We start from the raw sequence: 21,122 nt of genomic DNA on the forward strand, positions 1-21,122 counted from the left end.
TCGGAAGAGGTCTACGAGCCGAACGCCATCGTACCTGGGGATATCGCAGAATTGCTCTCGTCGACATTGAACCAAGAGGATAAATGGAAGATCACCAAGTTCGAGACGACTCCCCCCATGTCGTCGTATATCGTCGCAGTTGCAAATGGACATTTCGAGTTTTTGGAGACGTCGGTTGTTATGCCTTTGAGTGGAAAGACCATACCGTTGCGCATTTACAGTGCGTTTTACACTTCACCAATTCCCGCATGTTGCTGATCTGCTTTATAGCTACTCCTGATGTCATCCACCAAGCGCAGTTCGCACTTGATGTCAAAGCCGCTGTATTGCCTTTGTATGAGAAAATATTCGACGTTGAATTCCCCCTCCCGAAGTTGGACACACTTGTGGTGGGTATATTCCATTTTCGTCTTTACTCTCGTTGCTCATCCTTAACAAGGCCAATGATTTTGATGCAGGTTAGTAGATTGCTTTTATTGTTTATAATTCTTTGACCATGTTTGCAGGCGCCATGGAAAACTGGGGTTTGATCACTGGTCGTACTAGTGTCTTCCTTCTCGATCCCAAGCGCTCAGACCTCCGATCCAAGAAGAGGGTGGCAACGGTACAGAGTCATGAGGTTGCGCACATGTGGTACGTACAGAGTACTATCATCAAATTTAAACGCAAACGCAGCACACAGGTTCGGAAACATCACAACTATGGAATGGTGGAACTATCTCTATCTCAATGAAGGTATACTGCGTTTGTTGTGTTTTCAGCAGCTCGAAAGCTTATCCCTCATTTGTTTAGGATTTGCTACTCTGGTAAGCAAACACTAATAGATTGGTCTTATATACTCATCGTGGATGCAGATGGGCGAAGTCATCATCCCTGGTGCGTCACTTCTCTCTTACATTTTTGTGCATTCGTGTTGAACATTCTTTAGATAAGAAAGTTTTCCAAACCTTTTGATGCTACTTGATGTTCTGACCTCCATCCAGAGTGTTCCCCGAATGGAAGGTCAACTCTGAATTTATCGCGGATCACTTGAACAGCGCCCTCGCGCTGGATGCCAAACTCTCTTCGCACCCTATTGAAGTCGATTGTCCGGATGCCAACCATATAAACCAGGTTGGCCACTGACCAGGTCATACATCCATGCTGACCTTTCCAACAGATTTTTGATGCGCTTTCTTACTCCAAGGCTGCCTCGAGTGTGTATTTTTCAATGGCCAAGTTATCGATTTTGAATCAAGCATATCTAGCTCTGCGCATGCTTTCTGACTACGTTGGAGAAGAAAGATTTTTGAAAGGTGTTTCCTTGTACCTCAAGAAAAAGTTGTTCGCAAACAGCGTTACGCACGATTTATGGGAGGGAATCAGCGCTGCGACTGATTTGAATATCACGCAGCTCATGGAAAATTGGATCACCAAGGTTATTTTCCAGCTGGGTGCTTGAGATTCAAAATCTGACGACGACGTAGATTGGGTTCCCGGTCTTGACGGTGACGGAAACTGAAAGAGGCATCCTTGTTCGTCAAGATAGATTCCTAGAGACGGGCTTTGCGGATCCTAAAGATAATGAAACTATTTGGCGAGTTTTATACTTTTGTTGATTTGCTGTGAAGCTCATGTCTCTACAGGAACGTCCCCCTGTCGATTCTCTCCTGGAAGGATGGCAAATACTCCATCGATAAGACGGCGATCTTGGAAGAGCGCGAAAAGTTCTTCCCCCTAGACACTAGCAAGTCTTTCAAACTCAATGCAAACACAGTCGGCGTTTGTATGTGATCTCTTCCTGTTTCCTTTGAGATCTCGTGGTCTGAGCCCTTTACAGATCGCGTACTGTACACCCCTGAACGCCTCGCCAAAATTGCGGCAGAAGCTGCCAAAGAAGATTCTGTATTCTCTCTCAATGATCGGATTGGGCTCGTGTTTGATTCGTTGGCACTCTCCAAAGCTGGGCTCGCGAATTTGAGCAGCTCGCTCACGTTGATAGATCTGCTGAAGGACGAGAAAGAATGTAAGTTGGGGGTGTGGTTGATGCTCGCGTCGCTTACCCTCGCATTTTAGATCTTGTGTGGTCTGGAATTGGAGACAATCTGAGTAGTCTTGTGTCGACGTGGTGGGAGCACCCTGATATTGTTGATCAGTTGAATGCCTTCCGGAGGGTATGTATTTGCCTGGCATGTTGGTGATATTCTGAACCGCTGTTGCAGGAGTTGTTCGTTCCTCTAGTGAAAAGGCTTGGATACGAGTACTCGGACTCTGAAACGCCAGATATTTCGCTTTTGCGAACACTCGCCGTTGGTCAATCAACTGCTGCTCGTGACCCAACGTAAGCTGTTTGAAATGATTGGGTGAATTCTGATCAATTGTGGAATAGGGTGATGGAAGAGTTGAAGAGCCGCTTCCACCACTATGTGAGCACAGGAGATGACTCTAAAATCCCGGCGGATCTGCAGGGTGTCATATTTGCGACGGTGGGTTGATCATTTTTGATCAAGTGTCATGAACTTAGAGAATGATTTAGGCCGTTAGGCATGGTGGTCGTGAAGAGTATGATGCTGTTGTCAAAATATATGACAACCCAAAGACGCCTGCGCAGAAAATTGCGGCCATGACTGCGCTTGGTGCGACAGAAGTTCCCGAGTTGATGCATCAGACATTGGCTTCTATTGGTACAAAGTGTCGGGACCAAGATATCATGTACTTTTTCAGGGGACTGGCGAGCAACTTCAAGACGCGCCGGCTATTGAGCAAATATTTCCAAGATGAATATGATACTGTGAGTGGATTTGGAAGTTGTTGTTGTGCGGTGAACTGAGTAGAGATTGCAGCTTTACAAGAGATTTGAGGGCAACTTCACGCTGCGGTACCTTGTTTCGGTAAGTGATCCGAGGGATGGGTGAAACACAAGGCTTACGGACGGACAGATCTCCCTGGACTTTTACGCGACGGAGAAGGATTATAAGGAGATAGCCGAGTTTTTCAAGGTAAGGAGGGACGGAAAAGTGTGTGATTTCAAGGGATGACGGACCTTGATTTATAGGACAAGGATACGTCGAAATACGTTCAAGCACTTGGACAGACGCTGGACAGCATCCGTGCCAAAACGCGATATGTGGAGGTAAGCGAATTGTAATATTGTTTGATTTTGACTGAAGAGTTGTAGCGTTCGAGTGGCGATGTAAAGTCGTGGATGATCAAGCGATTACATCAGCAAGAGTAGTGTGTAGAACTAAGTAGTTTAGTTTACAACTTGATTGCAGCTGGTAAAAATGCCTGCATTTGATCCTGTACGCGATGCTGTCCTAAATTCTCCAATTGACCCTTCATCTTCATCCTACTTTATGCCACCAACTAGGCGGGCAACTCATTTGTCCGTTCTCCTCAACTCGGATCAACCCACCGAGAAACACAAAAGGCCGAACTCGATCGACCATCTCCTCCTCAACACCGATATTCCACTTACTTTTACTGACCCAGAGTCACCTATCTCTCGTTCATCTCGTCCATCATCATCATCCCACTACACTCCCTCATCCCCTCCCATGCCCCCACCACCATCTCCCCCTCCACCTGCTGCAGCTCCTTACAATCCTGTCCGGAGAACGGCCCCGGGTTCTATCCTCGTTCCTCTTTCCCGGGCTGAGATGGAGGACTTTAAACATTACCGTGGGCAGGGCAGCTCTCGTCTCACAAAGCGGAAACGAGGTGCCAGCAACGAACCGGACACTTTAGATCAACCTCCGCTGAAGAAGCTGGTAGGCGACGTCGGTGTCGTAGTGCAGCACTGTACGCCCTTCTTTAACCTCTCCTCACCACCTTTCACTTGCTAACACGTTACAGACAACTCACGGCCAGACGTTGGTGTAGTACAACGATTAGAATCACCTATCATTGGTTTGAAGAACTTTAACAACTGGGTAAAGTCCGTGCTCATCTCGCGCTTCGCACACCCCGTGCTCGCGAAAAGTCCGTCGTCGAATGGGTATTCGGGTCCGGGGAGAGGAGGGCGAGGGGGGAGTGGCAAGGTGCTGGATATGGGGTGTGGGAAAGGCGGTGATATGACAAAGTGGGCAAAGGCGCATGTGAGGGAGCTGTTTGGAGTTGGTGCGTTTCTTATTTTTCATTTTGGAATAATATGGAGTTGAAACGATTCAGATATTGCGGCGGTGTCGGTGGATCAAGCGCGTTCACGTTGGGAATCAATGCGTGGTCCACGGTTCGAAGCTCATTTTGCTGCGCTGGACTGTTACACCGAGCCTCTCTCCAAAGCGTTTTCCCCCGCAAAACTCGCGCAACCATTCGACGTCGTCTCGATGCAATTTTGCATGCACTACGCTTTTGAGACTGTCCAAAAGGCGCGTTGTATGCTTGAGAACGTCAGCCGGCATCTAAGGACGGGAGGTGTCTTTATCGGGACGATACCCAACGCCGATATCTTGCTGTATGTAACCACGTTTTCGCCTACTTTCCAATCAATTAATGTGTCATGTAGAGAACATCTCGATGAACTCCCTCCCGATAAGGACGATCTATCATTCGGAAACTCGGTATACAAAATTCGATTTGAAAACCGGGACTCGAAACCCATGTTCGGCCACAAGTACTGGTTTTTCCTGCAAGACGCGGTCGAGAATGTACCAGAGTACGTCGTGCGATGGGAAAATTTTGTACAGTGAGTTTCTGTCTTTCATTTCTGCCAGATGCCTGTGTTGATTTCTTGCAGAATGGCCGCAGATTACAAGCTGTATCCGGTGTATAAAGAGGAATTCCACCAGGTGTTTGAGGAGCATCAGGAGCACCCCGAGTTTAAGCCTCTCCTGGTCCGCATGAAGGTAGTAGACACGAATGGCGAGAGCGCGATGGACGAGGATCAATGGGAGGCAGCTAGTACGTCTTTTCCCCGCTTCTTCATAAACAATGAAACAAACGCGACTCTTTTCATAGACATTTATATTGCATTTGCGTTTGAAAAGCGTTGAATCGCACACACTAACCTACTTGGATCAAATGTAATATGAGGAACATTTAAATTAATTAGCAAACATGAATCCAGGTAGGGGGGAAACACAAGTCCAATCACTGGATAAGCATAAACGATATCACTGACGACGTCGTGTATTATATACGAGTACAGCCTCTTCCAGAGGGATTATATTAATTCCAAGGTCCTTTTACTCTTGCCCGAAACCAACGGTTTCCCTGCAGAAGTGTTGGTCAATTCAATGGAACATCGAAAAAGTAAAAAAAAAAACACATACTCTACAGCAAGAGTGAGCTTATGCTCCAGACTGGCGTAATCCTTATAAGGGGGTAAATCGATACGGTTGAAACAGGTATGACTCTTCGGCAGCTGTGATGGATCTCCCGACTTTTCGATCGTGAATCGTCGAGGCCCGTCGGATCCTTGCAAGTCCTTGAACCCATTGACGGGGATACGCGACGTGCCCGTGGCAAATTGCAACAAACGCGATTTGCGCTCAGGAGGCCAGCTGCGAACACACTTCCAGAACCATTGGATCACCTCGTCGTTCATTTCGTAGCCGCGATAATCAGTAAATTTGGTCCAGTCGTCGCTGAAGTACGTATGATGAGTGAACATCCAGAAACCACACGAGTAAAACGTACACGTCGATCTCGGACATGCCACCGATCAACAGCTCCAGTTCGCGTTCATCGAAGACTGTAATCAGTTCCTGAGGGATGAGCTCGCTGAATCCCGACATGAACGCCTCGAATTGCTCGTTCACCCGTTTGGAAATGCGGTAATCGACAACGTGATCCACGTATTCCTTTTTATTCTCTTCTGTGACCGGTACATCAGCCCCGCCCGGTTTGAGGTCAATCGTGACCATTTCTCCGAATCGCTCTTCCGTAGTGGTAAATGTTTCGTCGATAATATCTGTGATATCGTTTTCGCTGAGGAGTGTCAGCTACATAGCCACATAACCGGGCAAAGTAACCTACAGCATCCAAGTCATACCGCGGTGCAACTCTGCATCAACGCTCTCCAAGTCTGACAGCGTTACTTTCTTTTTCAAAATCATTTTGTAGAAGCTGACGATAAAGTACGCATCCAAGAACCGACGATGGAAGATACCAAGACCCAGGCATCGGCCGATGAACTTGAAGTAGTTCAAATGCTCGGGGTTGACGCCTGAAGCAGGGTTGATTTGGAGGGTATAGTTGTCGTGCGCAGAGTATTCAAACAAGCAGTAAAACGGATTGAACATCTCGTGGGATAGCAAGAAGAAGAATTCTCTGCCAGAAATAGCGCTTATCAACGAAGCACTGAGAATGTCAAAAGATAAACGCACCTCGAAAGACCACCATAATCCAAACCATCTTCACCGTCAAACTTGATCATTAACCGTTTCTTTAAATCGTTGGGAGTTTGTCGCATAATCTCCGCGTAACTGTCTTCAAAGATGTGGTTTCGTCTAATCTTAATCTGACAGTTGCCCGGTTGTGCTCGCATGGCAGGTTGACTTCGGAAGTAGATAAGTTTTCTCCTAAAGTCTCGCTTGTACTGAGGCACGTTGGCATCAAGCGTCGACGGAAGACGAGGGTCATCCCAAGTTGTCGTCTTTGTGTTGTGGTCGACAAAGTAAACACGGGCGGTGGACGTCAGACGCATTTCCCAGCCCGACGGGAGAGGGCCGAGCTGTGAAATCGTCTGAGGTTGTAACGCAGCACCTTGGCCGGCGGGCCCCATCACGCGGATGATGGTTTGTCGTCGTGGATCGACCCATGTAGTCGTTCGTGTATTATGATCAACATAATACGGGCGACCCTCCGGGGTGTAGCGTTCCTCCCAACCATTAGGTAAACTGCCCGTTCCTGGGGTGGTCGCCGTGCTCGCCGGGATAGCTGCTGGTGCAGCTGGCTGAGGTGCAGCTGAGGCCGATCCACCCGCTGCCGACCCACTTCGATACACCGGATTGTTGGCTTCTAGCAAATCGTCGGCGAGGATACGACGAGAATGTTGATCACGGGCTGCGCTGGTTTCGCTATCTTGTGTGATGGTGTTGGCGGCCGCGCTCGCCGAGGGCCTGTTCCACGTGGTTGTACGCGTGTTGTGGTCCACATAATATGTACGTCCTAGAGGGTCTATACGACGTTCCCAACCCGGGGGTAATGGGCCATATTGATCGACGTTGGGGTTGAAATTGCGCATCTGGGCGTTTTGCGCGGCAGATGCAGGCGAGGTAGTGCCGTGGGCAGTTGGAGCAGGTGCCACAGTTGCAGAGTTTGAGGCCGAAACAGAGCTCGCTGGGCGAGATGTGGGCGCTGTGGATTGTTGTTGTTCTTCCGAAGTGGTAGTCACCGGAGAAGGCACTGGCATCGAAGAAGTTGCTGTATCTGTGCCTGTGGCGTGGGAACTGGGAGCTCGCGATAAAGTGCTGCTTGCGGAGGCTTGCAATGGGAGATTGGAAGTGCTGGCCGAGGGTGAACCATTACTCAACCCCATATCAGAGAGGGCGGCATTCAATCCGGACATTTGAGACGGGCCAGGGTTAGCAATAGGTTGGGTAATATTTGTCGACAAGTAAATGATAAGTTTGCCATGAACAACGAGGTTGTCATTCGATTTTTTGAGGTCCAATGTAAGCATCTCTGGGGGAAAGATTCGAAGGATTTGGTGAGAGGAGAGAACAGGCGCATGGAAAGTTTCACGCACCATGGCCGCCAAGTTCAAGGTCCAACACATCGCTGACTCTCACATTCACCACACCCAAAAATCCTTGATCCCTCCTCTTGAACTTGCGTTGGTCAAATATTTGAACAGCAACGACAGAAGAATCCTTGACCGTTCTAGAGTTTGGAAGGGATGAGTCATAAAATGGCAAGTGGAGTTGAGCGCGCACATATCAAAGCTTTCATTCCAATAAGGATTGAGAGTCTTCTTAATGACGCTTGTCGTGTGGGTCTGCTCCGCATCGACGGTTATGACTGCGAATGGATCGGGCAGTCGGAAAACGTCTCGTTTGGATAGCCCGTCAGCAGCAACGACTGCAGGTCACAAAATACAATGTCAACGAAAGAAAATTGATGATGCCTCAATAACGCACCTGTAACTCTGATCTTCTTCCTCCTTTTATTCGGAAAAGGGTTGACGTTAGCAATCAGGGCGAGACGCATGCCAGAAAACTTACAGAACGCCTGGAGCGGTCGACATTTCCCTCTAGCTTACAAAGGATATAATGCTAGTAGAAAATGACCACTGTAGAACTTGCAAAGTCTTTCGGATGGAGAGGAGGAGCTTGACGACGACGATGAAAGTGGGAGTAAAGGCTGAGCAGTAATCCACCTTATGTAAGTGGCACGTGCCTGAACATAAATGAGCGCAGTTGGGCAATAGCGTCAATGGTCGGCGATCGCGGGCTTTTTGCAGAGCAGGCGCCTTCGCTCGCCGTCAATGCAATAATTATTAGTTGGGTCGTAGTGGCAGAGAGCGAGTACCGAAGAAGAGTAATTCGAGTGCCTGCCAAATTTGGAATGGCTTGACACTGTGCAGCTCTGATTCCAGTACTGCTACACAGCCGCTCATATCCCACCATCATCTACAGCGAGGGGAAAACATCTTGAATCGCATCATAGCTCTCTCCATGAGATTTTTGCGGCCACTAAAACATCAATGAACACGGTTTGAACATAGCTTGACATGTCATTCCGATCAAGTTTGACTAAACTTGCACAGGCTCACCAACATACCGCAAACGCAGACGACTATTTGTCGAAAGGATTGATTGTGCTAGCTGCAGAAGAGCACTTTAAGGCTGCAGAAGCTTATCTGGCTGCTATAGAGCGTAGCCACGACGAATCTGTTGAGCCCCATTCCCACGTCGCGCTTCTCCTCACCAACGCTCTTTTCCTAGGCCAAGCGTACCCTTCGAAGGCTTCACGACGAGCATTGCAAGGCAGGGAAGGAGTTACAAAGAAAAATTGAGAAATTAAAGAATGAAGGAAAGGATCCCGCGTTACCTCAGAAAGCAGAATCATCAAGAGCGCCTCCACTCCGTCAGCACTCCAGCTCGTATTTAGCGGGTTCGCCACGCATCCACTCATCTTCCCCGCCGCCCCATCGGCCCATGACAGACTCTCAGAATGCAGTCGACGAATCTTTCATGCTTCTGGGAGGACAGCGAGTAAGTTCGTCTCCCGTTATTAAAACAAAGGCTGCTTTTACATTTACGGCCTCAGTCAGATCCGGGAGATGCATTCAATCAATTTTGGAATATCATGCAAGGAATGTTGGATAACCTATCTCAACCCGTTGCATTTGCGACTGTCCCCATGGGTAACCAAGATCCATCTACAAGTGGGCCGACGTCCGGCACGAAAACCCCTCCTGCGAGAGAGGGGCTTCGCAAAGACAATAGTTTTAGTAGCGATACTGACTATGAAGAACCAATGCTATCACGCTTTACCAGGCGAATGGGAATAGGGTCAGTCCGCGACAGTGGTAAACAAAAAGCGACACCTCTAGACACTGAAGGCTTCGAGGATGATGATTTATTGGATGAAGGTACCTCTCATCTTTTTCTGGCTAAAAATTTAGTTGATATCCTATAAGAAGGCGATCACCTTTCTGAATCATTTTGCTTGATACCTTCTGGCGATGAGCCATCTCCTGCCGCGCTCAAGAAAGAAAACACCTCACTGAGAGCAGAGACAGCTGCCCTGCAGAAACGCTTAAAAGCGACTGAGCGAATGTTGCAAATGCGGAAAGAGCAAGATGTTCACCTGCGTGATAGTATCTTCCAGGCAACACGGGAGGTGTGTTTAAATCCTCTGTTTACTTTGTCGCTTACAAATGACGCTTGCAGGCGCAACGCGCCATGGGAACATCGGGATTGCTACAGCGGCCTGCTCTCGATCTCAACGCTCTCAATAATATACCAGCTGTCCCTATACCAGGCATGAATACAGGCAGAGAAGCACAATATGCCCGGAGAGTAAAAGAGCTCGAAGATGAGCTACGCGCGGTTCGAGCGGAGAATGAGAAACACGTTCGTCCACATTGTCCAGGCTTGCCCCTGCGTTGCTGATAGGCCTTTGAACAGAAACTTATGATAACCAAGTTTCGGGAGCGCTGGGAAAAGCTGAAGGAATCGGCTAAACGCAAGAAAGAAGCTAAAGTAGCAGCTGAGGTCGCCACAGCCGGTGCGAGAGATCGCATAGTCGAGGAACCCGAGGCTGAAGAGGAGTTAGACGGCGCGACTGAATCGTAGCCATCAAGTGCATTCCGTCTTCTCGTCAGTCGTTATCGTTGCCTCTCTCTTTGTTACTCCTCCCATGTATTCCTATGTCAACGTTTCTTTCTTTGCCGGCGTGTAAGAGCCTCCGAATTGGAAGCGGGGATCGTCTGTTGGGAACGGAAGTTGACAGCCTTTACGCTGCTCCTTCAGGCAAAACCTTGACCGTATACACCGGTACCGGTTTTCGTCCTCCATCAGGGAAAATCCTCTACGGTAATCAATACCTGTTTTCGCTTGAGCGATCTGACGGTCTACGCTTGCATGTGGCGAGGTCTCGACAGCGAGGTCCATAACAGAAGGCGACCATTCCTGTTTCACCATGCTGTTCGTTTGTGATTGGTGGCGGGCTGGAAGGGCACGATCTCTTCCCATCGGTTATGACACCAAATCACTTGGCCATATGGCTTACTTCGGAATGCTCGATAACCGGCGCGAGACTCCAGTTAATTGAGGGTTTGAACGTAGTTGTAGATCAAGCGTGAGAGGCAATGTGAAGATTTTTCTAATCGATGAGATCTCGGAAAACGCTGGTAAATGTCGAATCCTCTAGGCGAGGAAATGTCATGCTGCTTCTCCATAGAATGGCCAGCAACTCTCAAAGCGAGAGGCAATAGTAGAACCCTGGTGTGCTTGTCCTTTACTTCTTATCTAGCACTAGCTGCTTCTCCATATAATGGCGAGAAATCACTGTGCCATACGGCTTACTTCGGAATGCTCGATACCCGGCGCGAGACTCCAATTAATTGAGGGTTTGAACGTAGTTGTGGGTCAAGCGTGAGAGGCAATGTGAAGATTTTTCTAATCGGTGAGATCTCGGAGAACGCTGGTAAATGTCGAATCCTCCAGGTGGGGAGATGTCATGCTGCTTCTCCATAGAATGGCGCAACTCCCAAAGTGAGAGGCAATCGTAGAACCCTGGTATACTTGTCTTTACTTCTTATCTAGCCCTAAGCAAACAGGCCGTAATCGCAAATTCGGAAAGATGTGACAAATTTGTGAAAGTCTGATTCCGCTTGTTCTAATCCTTCGGAGCCGACTGCCCCTCCATCCTGTGTCATGACAGGAACATTAAAGGTGACCACAAGGTCTATTTCTTTGTGTTCCAGACGAAAGAGAGCCATGAAGATGCGGACATCATCCGGTGTGACACGATTAAATTTTGGGACGCGCTGTGCACCCTTGAGAGTGACAGCAGAAGGCGTGTCATCGCCTCTGTCATTGGGAACAACAGTGACGGAATCCACGAGTACAGATTGCGCCGAATTATCATGGGCGACGGAATCAAAATGGAATCTAACGGGAGATAAGCTTGTCAAAAGAAGCAACTAGAATGGCAGGGAGAATTCAACTTGATGGCGTCTTCAAAATGGGCAGGTTCGACCCTTTGGAGAATTTCGACGATGATACTAACACTGGAATTAGGGTACAAAAGCACTTCCTGGGCATCGGGGACCTGACGCACATCACTTGTCAAAAGCCGGCGTAAGTGTATTTCGAATGGAGAATTGAACGGGTGACATACGAGGCATCGATCAGGTTCGCTGGCGTCTCCGCAACAATAGCGCCTCCAAAAAGTGGGCGGGTAACAGGAGAAGACATCCTTTAATTTACGCCGATGTGCCTCGATTTACAGACGAAGAACACTTGAACCGTTGAAGTTCGAACTTGATAAAGTTGGTGCTCACAGCCGTGTAATTACAGGTATCATGGGATGTGACAGAAGTCACGTGATGTTACATTCAACGAACCACGATACGTGAGGTTTTGAATCGACTTGCATCTCATTCAACCGACGACGCGTCCGTCATGGACGCGCGACGCAAATCTACGATGCCAGCTGCTGCTGATCTTTACGGAAATGTTCGATCAGGTATACCTGTCCCAGCTACGATCAAGAAGCCAACTCCAGCCTCAAGTTCACATTCGCGCATGTCGCTCGCTGGTCCCGCTTTACGCGCCCCTTACCCAGCTCCTCCAAGTACCAATCCCAGACAGTCAATGATGCGCTCCCAGAATGTGAATCATATATTACAGAGCACCAGTAAACCTAATTTTGGACGAACACCGTTGAGCAAGTAAGTTCTCTATCTTTTTTGTTCAACCTACACGCACCTTACCTTATGTTTAGTAGCACTCGTCGCGGATCGATGTGGACGGGTGGAGCGGTATTAAGTCAACCATCTAGCAGCCAGACTGTTAAAGACACGCGTCCATTGCGTGATCGGCAATACCAGACCAAGATGCGACAGGATATTCTCAGCTACCTCCAGAGTTCTGGGTTCGATATCACAATGGCAACCCTTGCGAACATACAGGGAAAGGATTACAGAGCAATTTTCGACTTTCTCATTTTGAATCTGGATCCCTTTCATCCTTTGAATCAAAATGCCCGTTTTGAGGATGAATTTGTTCCTGCTCTCAAAGCTGTCCGTTATCCCTTCGCTCACCAAATAGATAACAAGTGGCTTGCAGCACCTGCTAGCATGCATTCGTGGCCATCTTTGCTGGGTGTTTTGCATTGGCTTGTTGAACTTAATAAAGTAGGCTCACGCTTGAATCATCCAGACTCACCCTCAAATTGCGTATTTTCAGATGCGGACTGATTATCTTTGTAGTGGACATCCGTCACTACAGATAGTTTCAGACATTCCAGACGAGTTTGACGACCCCTTGGACCACAAAGCGCTCGCCTTCAATTATTATGAAGAGGCTTACACAGTCTGGCTTGACCTTATTGATGATTTCGCAGAACCAAACCAGAATCTTGAAGACCGTTATGGTAGGCAACACATATTGTTCACGACTCCATCTCTGACGTGAGATCTCCTAGCTAAGAAGAATGAACAAGTACAGATGGAACTTGAGGAACAATCCAACCGGCTAGATCAGGCAAAATCTGTAATAACCAAGCTCAAGTCATCGTCTGTAGGTTTTTCTGTGCCCCTCCATCTTATGAAGCTTACGATCCTGCTTTGAAAAGGCTCCAATCACTAAACTTCAGAATGAGAACATGTTGTTGAAGGCCGACAGTGAAAAGTTCCAGAAAATTCTTCAACAATACGAAGGCCGGAAGAAAAAACTGATTGATACCATTGCCTACGAGAAGGCGGAACTTCAGAGGGAAGGTTGGTCGATGTCGACGGATTTATCCCCACCTATCTGATAGATTACTGCCAGGGGCGCGTCTTGAACAGCTCACAACTGAACAAGAAAGACTGTCCGAAATTGTCAAAGCACAGAATCTGACTCCCGAGGAGGTAATCCGTATGAATACAGACCACGAAACATTATCAAGGACTTTGGAGGATCTCAAGCAAAGAATCTCGGAAACACATCAGATCGTCATGACCCTGGAGGTCAAGGTGACGAACCGAGTAGCTGGCGCGGAAGAGGCTTTGGATCTCTACAACAATCTCTTGTCGTCGTTGGAGCTTTTCCCTCCACTTCCACCTCCGTGGCAGGACGTGGACCTCACCTTGGATCTGAACCCAGCTGCATCCAATCCCCAACAGCTGCTTTCTGGAGCGGATATTCGGAAAGTGATCAAGCCAACGTTAAGCGCCATTGCGGAATCGAAACGTTCGAACCGAGCTTCTATCGAAAGTGAACGGATCAAGATTGACAACGAACTTGACCAGCTCACTTTGGAATGCGAAAACGTCGACGAAGAGATTGCGGAAGTTGAAAAAAAGGTCGGCGGATTGAACGAGCAAGCAGATGATCTACGCGATGTACGTACACCTTCTTACTTGAGACGACGGTTTTCGATATGAACTTCGGATATACAGGCGGCACAACAGGAGGCATTGGTGGCCAGCGGAGAAGCGGTACGATTAGAACGCGATTTGGCACATGCCAGAACCGCCGCCCTGGCAAATGGCATGGGTGTCAAATCACGTTTACAGACGCTTCAATTCAAGTTACGTACATCGATTTCAATTGACTTCAAGCGCTTATTGGTGAATATCCTCACAGCTATCGTGAACAGATGGAAAAAGTCTCCCGACTGAAGGAGGAGACGGTTCGCGCCATCATTAAGAATAGCCATGAGATTGCGATGTTTAAGGAGGAAGTATCTCGACACCTGGGGGAACTGCGTGACTTTGCGGAGGCAGATTAATTCATTGGTGCTCGATTATTATATTCTTATTTTATGGAACTCACGATGTATTCTATTTGTTTGTATCAAGACATGCGTGTACATTCGGCAAAGCGGACACAACTTTTCTCCATTATACCGCGAGTGTGCAGATCTGATTATGCTGAACATACTCGGCAAAACCAAAAACAGGTTACAAGACTTTTGTAGTAAAACTAGGGAACGAGGCCGTTCCTTGCCAGTGAAAATCGCCAATGTCGATCTCAGTTTCCCTGACTATACAAGTGGTAAGCGCGCTTCAATCTGACTCGTTGAGTAATTGACTATGTTTGTACCACTTTGTCCTATGAACAGGTTACCGGTACCTGGCCAATCCATTGTGGTGAGAGCAGTGTGGATGCTTTCCTACTAATCCCTACTTGGATCTCTTTTGAAACTACCATCGTGCTTTCTCGCCCACGCAGAGAGCTCCCTGAACGCCAATAAACAACTGTGAGTTTTTGGCTCCACAGGAAGAGAACCGTAGAAACCCACAAGATCTCTGAATTCCTTCTTCCAATGACCAAGTCATCGATTATTCCCCATATCTGGTCCTGGTTTCTGGAGGCCCACGTTGTCCAAGGTTGATCAAGTCGTCAAATTCTCACTTATCATACTTATTGAGATTGAGTACGCATCTTGATCTCCCAAGTGACTCACCTCACTCGTCAGCGGTAGCACTGCGCCCTCTGGCAAAATCTCCACCAGTGCTACGGATTGATTTCGGCTCAAAGCTTTCATACCGGTACCGATCCATAGGTAGCTTTACTCCGCTGAAACATTTACACGCCAAACCATGAGCGGGATGTCCATGAGGCGCTCTGGAGACCTAACACAGGAATATCAGCAACGCCGGCTGATACCTAAGCGACCTAAAGGGGGTACCACAGCCTAGATCTGTTCATGAAGGTTGCGCAGGCGCCTCGAAGTATCTTCCACTTCCTAATGTATCGAAACCTGCTTTGCGGCTTCTTTGGACCGCCCTGAGGAACGAGATGTGGTTCATTCCGTATTCGAAGGCATGCGAGCTACCGGAATTCTCGGAATGTAGGACCCGGGCCAAAACTTCAGGCCCGCGAGTTTGCCACTTTCTGACGTTGGTGGATTGATTCTCTTTTGGATCTTATTTCCTATGGTTATTTTTCACCCTGTGTCTTCGACCTGACCGGTTCCATGGCATATAAATATGCGAGATTTCTCCCCAGTTCTATGACCCTCCCCTCGTAGCTTATCTTATACTTGCTGCGCTATTACTGGTATCGACAATCCTGGTCATGTCTCAAGAGATCAGAGGACACCCTCAAGCCCTCATCGACGCCGAAAAGGGGATTCTCGACACCCTGCCAGTGTCATTATCCCACTCCAAGGACGTTAAACCCCCTTCCGATGACCCACTCCCCTCGAAGGAGAAGGATGCGGGTGTTACAACAACAACCCAGGAAGTCATCCTTTCAGAAAAACCTACAGCTAGTTCAGCGCCCAAGTCCAAGATGGTGGTCTCTAAGTGGATATTATGGAATCTCTGGTTCAACACATACAGGTAAGATGCCTTCTCCATTCCGTTCAGTATGACTCACGACTCTCCAGAAAGTTTTTTACGTTCACTTTCGGCCTAAACATGATCGGTCTGGTTTTGGCGGCCTCTGGGCATTTTCCATACGGCGTAAAATACTCTGGCACGATCGTGGTTGCAAACTTCAACTTCGCCATCCTAATGCGAAACGAGGTTTTTGGCCGCTTCCTCTATCTCTTCGTTAACACCTGTTTTGCCAAGGTCAGTGGCTTGCTGATTGCGAAGATCTTTCAGCTCACATACCCAGTGGCCGCCATTATGGTTTCGCTTGGGTTGCACATCCGTCTTACAAGTACGTCACCAGCGACATTGCGGGCAGTGCAGTGCTGACATGTACCACAGCATCTTGGCGGTATTCACAGCGGCTGCGCACTCTCTGGGGTTATTTGGCTTTTGTTCAAAGTCGTCAACAATTTTCGGAAGCTCAATGTCACTCATGACGCCGTCTTGGTGATGGGAGTAGTCACAAACCTGGCTGTCATGATCAGCGCTTTAAGTGCATTTCCTTGGGTTCGGAATACCCACCACAAGTACGTAAATATTGCTGCGGTTATCCCCTGCCACGGTTGAGATACCAATTATGTAGTGTTTTTGAACGTCACCACCGATTTGTTGGATGGCTGGGCCTCATCTGCACCTGTAAGATTTACTTCTTCTATTTCCTGGTTGGGTATATGTCATCACATTCTCAGGGGTTTTTGTTATCCTCGGCGATACCTATGATCCAGTTACTCGCTCGTGGAATCTCAACGGAATTGATCTTGTTCATCATCAGGATTTTTGGTTCACGATGGGGATGACCATTTTGTACACCGCATCTCATTGTGATGGGAACCGCAGCTAACGCCTTTCACCTCGCAGCATCGCTCTGCCTTGGTTTTTCGTTAGGGAGGTGCCTATCGACATTGAACTTGTGGGTTAATATTCTCCGTGGCATACGGAATTTTCTAATGGGCCGTGATGTAGCCCTCACCAAAGGTTGCAATCATCCGCTTCAAACGCGGCATGCAACAAGGTCTCTTGGGACGGATCAGTCGCTCCTCGATCATGGAATATCATGCCTTCGGGATTATATCGTGAGTGTCATAATGCCCCCCTTGTCGTCATTCCATCAATCTGTTTCAGAGAGGGTCGACACGCGAAATACCACTATATGATTGCAGGTGTTCAAGGTTCGATAGATCGCTAACATCCTATGTCAACGTGATGATGACGGGGACGTCGTAGGCGACTTCACACGAGGGCTCGTACAAAACCCACCGAAGACCATCTGGACCCGGGAATTGAAGGTAATTAAAATAGCCCATCCCCGCATCTCAGTCTTCTCAATGTTTCCAACAGTTTGCTGGAGTTTCTAATACCTCCACCCTGTACAAGCGTGGTATTCGTATTTGTACCGGCACGGGCATTGGCGCCGCCCTTTCAACATGTCTACAATCGCCTGACTGGTATCTGATATGGATCGGTCAGCGGCCTTTTTTCTCTCTCTCTTGGTGTCGGCTAAGCAGTCTTCAGGTTCCGAGCAAGAGAAGACGTTCGGGCCAACAATTAGCCGGCTTATCCATGAAAATATTGAACCCGAACGTCTCACACTGTGGGACAGCAAGGCACGAGGAGGACGCCCAGATACCATGAAGATTATCAAAGAGGCGTACCATTATTGGGACGCTGAAGGTGCCTATTGACAATCTCACTCACCATCTTTCTCTCATGCTAAGCTTTAGTCGTTTTCATCACATCGAATTTCATCGGAAATTCCGAGATTATGCAAGGTTGCAAAGAGGCAGGTATTCCGTGTTTCGGCACGCTGTGGGATTTTGTGAGCATGAGAATCCCTCAGTCATTCTGATATTATCTGACAGTGGTTTTTAGTGAAAAAATAGTTCGTGGTCCTGATGAAAGAAGGAAGAATTTATCTTCGGCAACAACTACATTACACTTGACTTGGATGCCACAATGAACACTGTATCAATACACAGGATATATCATAGACAAACGTTACCTGCTGGTAACTTACATTATTATTAGATGCCAATGAACTCGGTTTCCTACTGGCAGAGAAGCCAAACATTACTTGTTGGACAACCGTAATTTGACGCTCGACGTGTCCATCTCAGGCATGCGAAAAAGACATTCTACTGATTTGATTGACCAATTTTTAATCTCGACAGCCCGAAAGATAATACGCTTGCACAAAACGATCTAGCCTTCAACGGCAACGCTGCGCGGTATAATATACCGGAGCGTGTACCTATCTGAACCCTATTCAATGTCGCTAATGTCGATGCCAACATACGGGTCTAACTTGGGACTTACGTCCACTTAGAAACCTCTCGAATACCCTTACTTAACCCTCTTAGGTCACGTAAGGCAGGCAAAAGGGGTGAAGTTGATCTTGGCTCGAGTAGTTTTTTTTGTTTGGGCCCAGCCAAAGTTACGAAGTTGTTACGAGGCCGCAATTTTCTCACGAAATTCGACCATGTTTCGTTGAATATGTGTCTTGTCGTATAGTTGAGTTCTACAAGTGATGGCTGCGAGGAGGAGGGCCATTACCGCTCAAGTCCTGTCATTTGGCTGTCAAAGTGGTTCAATTCTATGAACATAATGGTTTTGTAATTTCGAGCGGCCACTTTTCTGCCACGGTCATCGCAAAAATGCTGCTCGACGCTAAACCAGACACAGAATGGGGGTAATTGGTCCAAGAAGGCAATTAAGAGATTGGCGTTCAGCCCCATGCAGGCATTTCGTGTGGCCTGAACGGCGCCAGATCAGATGTCTTTGAAGAAGGGAATTTATCCGTGACTTTGTCAAATGGCGATTTTCATCTGTTCCGCCGGGCGACTTCAACTTGCTCCCTTAATTCTTATCCCCAGAATTAAGCTGCTTAGTGAAATGTCGGGGAATATTGGCAGTGTGAAGCTTGAGAGTATAGCGATCTATACCAAACTGTGTCTCGACCATCGTGAAACGCGTGATGTCGAAGCGAGCTTTGACAAGCAGCATCATTACCGTAGAAAGTCAGTATTGCGGTGTCTGTGATCAAGATCAAATATAATACACAGAGATGGAGACGGATCCTTTAGTTCAAGTATTCTTCCCGTATCTGGCCGTGCTTCCCCATCCACCGCCATCGCCTTCCTGGATGTATTGCTGTGTTCGGCATCAAGCAAATGCCACGCCGAGCAAGCTCGGCAACAATCCTGGCGATGTTGCGACTATCCTATGACGTATTTGCCATCAAGGTGAGTTTCAAAGCCATACTCGCAAAAAGAAGGTGAGAATACAAACGTCGATGCCACTGTGTTGTCTGCCTTCGAATCCCGGCAATTCAAGAGCCTGTAGTTGTGCAGAGATGTTTAACGAGCGGATTGTTGGCAATTCACTTTCCTAATCGAGGCATCAGAAAAGGTGAGGCCACGCCTCTGAAAACTTACGTGCGTCGATGGCTGCTCGGTCTGAGCCGACTGGAGGGCTAGCCAGACTGCCTTTCGAACATCCACAACACTATATTGTATCCACTGTGGCATCTTGACCTTGTTCTAGATAAATGATCATGATGGAGATGAACAAAGGGGTACTTACTTGGGATATAAAACATTGTTTAACAACAAAATCTCGGACATCAAAAGGGCCGTCGCTGCACCAGCAAAACCGTGCCAGAGGCTCCGAGCTTTCTTCATCTATCAATCCATGCTTCGCTAGAAATTTCTCCAGATCAACCAATACATCGGGAAAGAGAGGTGCGTCATCAACTTGTGCCTAACGAGATGCCACGAAAATTAGTGTGAACGAGTCCAATTGGTGATAACGGACCTGCGTTATACCAGTAAGCTCTGTGCAGAACTTCGAGAGTGTCGGTCTCCACTTTGGTTTTACATATGTCCGAAATTCATCAACAACTTCCAGTTCGCTGCAGAAATCGTCGTCCGTTCTGTTTTTCCAGCGCATTAAGCATACTGGAAACTCCTAAAACGAGGTGGACATGTTGATCTCATAAACATGCAGGAAAATGCACAACACATACAATGATTTCATTGGGGTAATTGAAATCCGTGCCCTGATCGCAAGTTCCCTCTATGTCCAGCACCAAGAAAACTTCGTATGGCTGCCTCGTCATGGAGGGTTCAGGAGGTATCTTCTGCGACTCGGCAGGCGCCACAAAACCGCGTCTCTTCTTCTTGGAGAAACGGGATTGACGTGTATATCGCATCGCTTGCTTGGTTTTCGATGGGTTTGGTGTGTCGACGAGAATATTATCTATGGAGACTGGACAAGCTTGAGTTTGAAGGGTGAATTGGTCACTCTTCAGAGTAGAGACGAGGTAAAATTTGAATTTATAGCAGCAGAAAATAAGACAGGCTGTGAGTAAAAAAATGCTCAGGTATGCGGTTGATGTGAAGAGGTCGAGCATCGAACGGGGTCCGATGAATCGATGAAAGGCGCCTGATCATTGTGAGCGTCAAAAGTATCGTCGCAAGTCACGTGAAATTTATTTCACAAAAGTTCACCTATCATGAAGCTCGAAGGAGGTGACGATCTCGAAGACGACTTTGTGCCCGATGACCTTGTAGCTTTATCAGAAGATGAAGGTGAAGGTGCGCCTATACAGGATAATGGTGAATTTGTCGCTGGCGAAGGAAGCGAGGATGAGGAGGTCCAGGATTCCACCGAGTTGGTTACGCAGGCGGGTAAAAAGCGAAAGAGAAGAGAGAGGGAGAAGGAGAAAAAGGCGAAAGTTCGTCCATGAAACTGTTTTCGAATCCCAACTCATCATGCAACCAGAAAAGACGACTAGCTGAGAGTGCAGCCCCAGTTGACCTACCCTTGGCTGTCAAAGCACCCGAAGAATTGGCTCAATACATGTCTTCAATGCAACGTAAAACTTTTCCAACCCTTTCCGAGCTAGAAATAGGGGATGTTGCAATACCTGGTACACCCGCACCCTTGCTTTATTCTAGGAGGAAACTAAATTAACAGTTAGACAGCTCCTTCCATTACGGATACGACCTCGTGGACCGGCCCTCGAACTCTTGATCACCTTGTTAAATTCATCGTTGAAGGTTGGCCAACAATTTTTACAATTCAACGCGAGCCATTCATTCATCCCTCGTGCAGCGCTCCCGACTCTACGGACCCGTTTGTCACAAAAATCCAAAGC

At 47.8% G+C, this 21,122-nt stretch overlaps 8 protein-coding genes across 8 annotated transcripts; 5 read left to right on the forward strand and 3 right to left on the reverse strand.

Annotated features, from left to right (window-relative positions):
* Positions 1–3,263: 3,263 nt before the first annotated feature.
* LACBIDRAFT_315886 (uncharacterized protein) lies at positions 3,264–4,973 on the forward strand (the record flags this gene model as incomplete). Its single annotated transcript, XM_001878171.1, has 6 exons — positions 3,264–3,780; positions 3,835–4,098; positions 4,150–4,435; positions 4,487–4,666; positions 4,718–4,881; positions 4,939–4,973. The coding sequence occupies 6 exons, from the start codon at positions 3,264–3,266 to the stop codon at positions 4,971–4,973; spliced, it is 1,446 nt and encodes a 481-aa protein (XP_001878206.1).
* A 192-nt stretch (positions 4,974–5,165) lies between these two features.
* On the reverse strand, positions 5,166–8,005 carry LACBIDRAFT_247319 (uncharacterized protein; the record flags this gene model as incomplete). The annotated part of the gene is made up of 8 exons (XM_001878532.1): positions 5,166–5,193; positions 5,253–5,567; positions 5,620–5,910; positions 5,959–6,252; positions 6,309–7,373; positions 7,491–7,608; positions 7,673–7,806; positions 7,860–8,005. Coding segments are annotated over 8 exons (2,391 nt in total), but the record flags the coding sequence as incomplete, so codon positions are not given.
* A 651-nt stretch (positions 8,006–8,656) lies between these two features.
* LACBIDRAFT_315888 (uncharacterized protein) lies at positions 8,657–10,226 on the forward strand (the record flags this gene model as incomplete). The annotated part of the gene is made up of 6 exons (XM_001878172.1): positions 8,657–8,818; positions 8,871–9,140; positions 9,196–9,520; positions 9,569–9,771; positions 9,822–10,004; positions 10,059–10,226. The coding sequence occupies 6 exons, from the start codon at positions 8,657–8,659 to the stop codon at positions 10,224–10,226; spliced, it is 1,311 nt and encodes a 436-aa protein (XP_001878207.1).
* A 974-nt stretch (positions 10,227–11,200) lies between these two features.
* Positions 11,201–11,852, reverse strand: LACBIDRAFT_315889 (uncharacterized protein; the record flags this gene model as incomplete). Its single annotated transcript, XM_001878533.1, has 3 exons — positions 11,201–11,546; positions 11,603–11,719; positions 11,776–11,852. The coding sequence occupies 3 exons, from the start codon at positions 11,850–11,852 to the stop codon at positions 11,201–11,203; spliced, it is 540 nt and encodes a 179-aa protein (XP_001878568.1).
* Positions 11,853–12,059: 207 nt separating this feature from the next.
* LACBIDRAFT_315890 (uncharacterized protein) lies at positions 12,060–14,373 on the forward strand (the record flags this gene model as incomplete). The annotated part of the gene is made up of 8 exons (XM_001878173.1): positions 12,060–12,328; positions 12,382–12,793; positions 12,846–13,032; positions 13,084–13,178; positions 13,234–13,378; positions 13,431–13,984; positions 14,042–14,172; positions 14,229–14,373. 8 exons carry the CDS (start codon positions 12,060–12,062, stop codon positions 14,371–14,373), a joined length of 1,938 nt encoding a protein of 645 aa, XP_001878208.1.
* Positions 14,374–15,665: 1,292 nt separating this feature from the next.
* LACBIDRAFT_315891 (uncharacterized protein) lies at positions 15,666–17,839 on the forward strand (the record flags this gene model as incomplete). Its single annotated transcript, XM_001878174.1, has 14 exons — positions 15,666–15,931; positions 15,979–16,165; positions 16,212–16,256; positions 16,307–16,494; positions 16,551–16,603; positions 16,657–16,771; positions 16,826–16,877; positions 16,931–17,040; positions 17,090–17,136; positions 17,192–17,253; positions 17,306–17,429; positions 17,480–17,638; positions 17,689–17,783; positions 17,837–17,839. The coding sequence occupies 14 exons, from the start codon at positions 15,666–15,668 to the stop codon at positions 17,837–17,839; spliced, it is 1,506 nt and encodes a 501-aa protein (XP_001878209.1).
* Positions 17,840–18,971: 1,132 nt separating this feature from the next.
* On the reverse strand, positions 18,972–20,174 carry LACBIDRAFT_293395 (uncharacterized protein; the record flags this gene model as incomplete). Its single annotated transcript, XM_001878534.1, has 6 exons — positions 18,972–19,184; positions 19,253–19,351; positions 19,399–19,497; positions 19,547–19,723; positions 19,778–19,930; positions 19,989–20,174. The coding sequence occupies 6 exons, from the start codon at positions 20,172–20,174 to the stop codon at positions 19,044–19,046; spliced, it is 855 nt and encodes a 284-aa protein (XP_001878569.1). The 3' UTR covers positions 18,972–19,043.
* Positions 20,175–20,477: 303 nt separating this feature from the next.
* Positions 20,478–20,933, forward strand: LACBIDRAFT_324905 (uncharacterized protein; the record flags this gene model as incomplete). Its single annotated transcript, XM_001878175.1, has 3 exons — positions 20,478–20,699; positions 20,747–20,840; positions 20,923–20,933. 3 exons carry the CDS (start codon positions 20,478–20,480, stop codon positions 20,931–20,933), a joined length of 327 nt encoding a protein of 108 aa, XP_001878210.1.
* Positions 20,934–21,122: the final 189 nt, after the last annotated feature.

This window comes from Laccaria bicolor, genomic scaffold, assembly GCF_000143565.1.
Source record: "Laccaria bicolor S238N-H82 LACBIscaffold_6 genomic scaffold, whole genome shotgun sequence".
In the NCBI taxonomy this organism is placed as follows: domain Eukaryota; kingdom Fungi; phylum Basidiomycota; class Agaricomycetes; order Agaricales; family Hydnangiaceae; genus Laccaria; species Laccaria bicolor.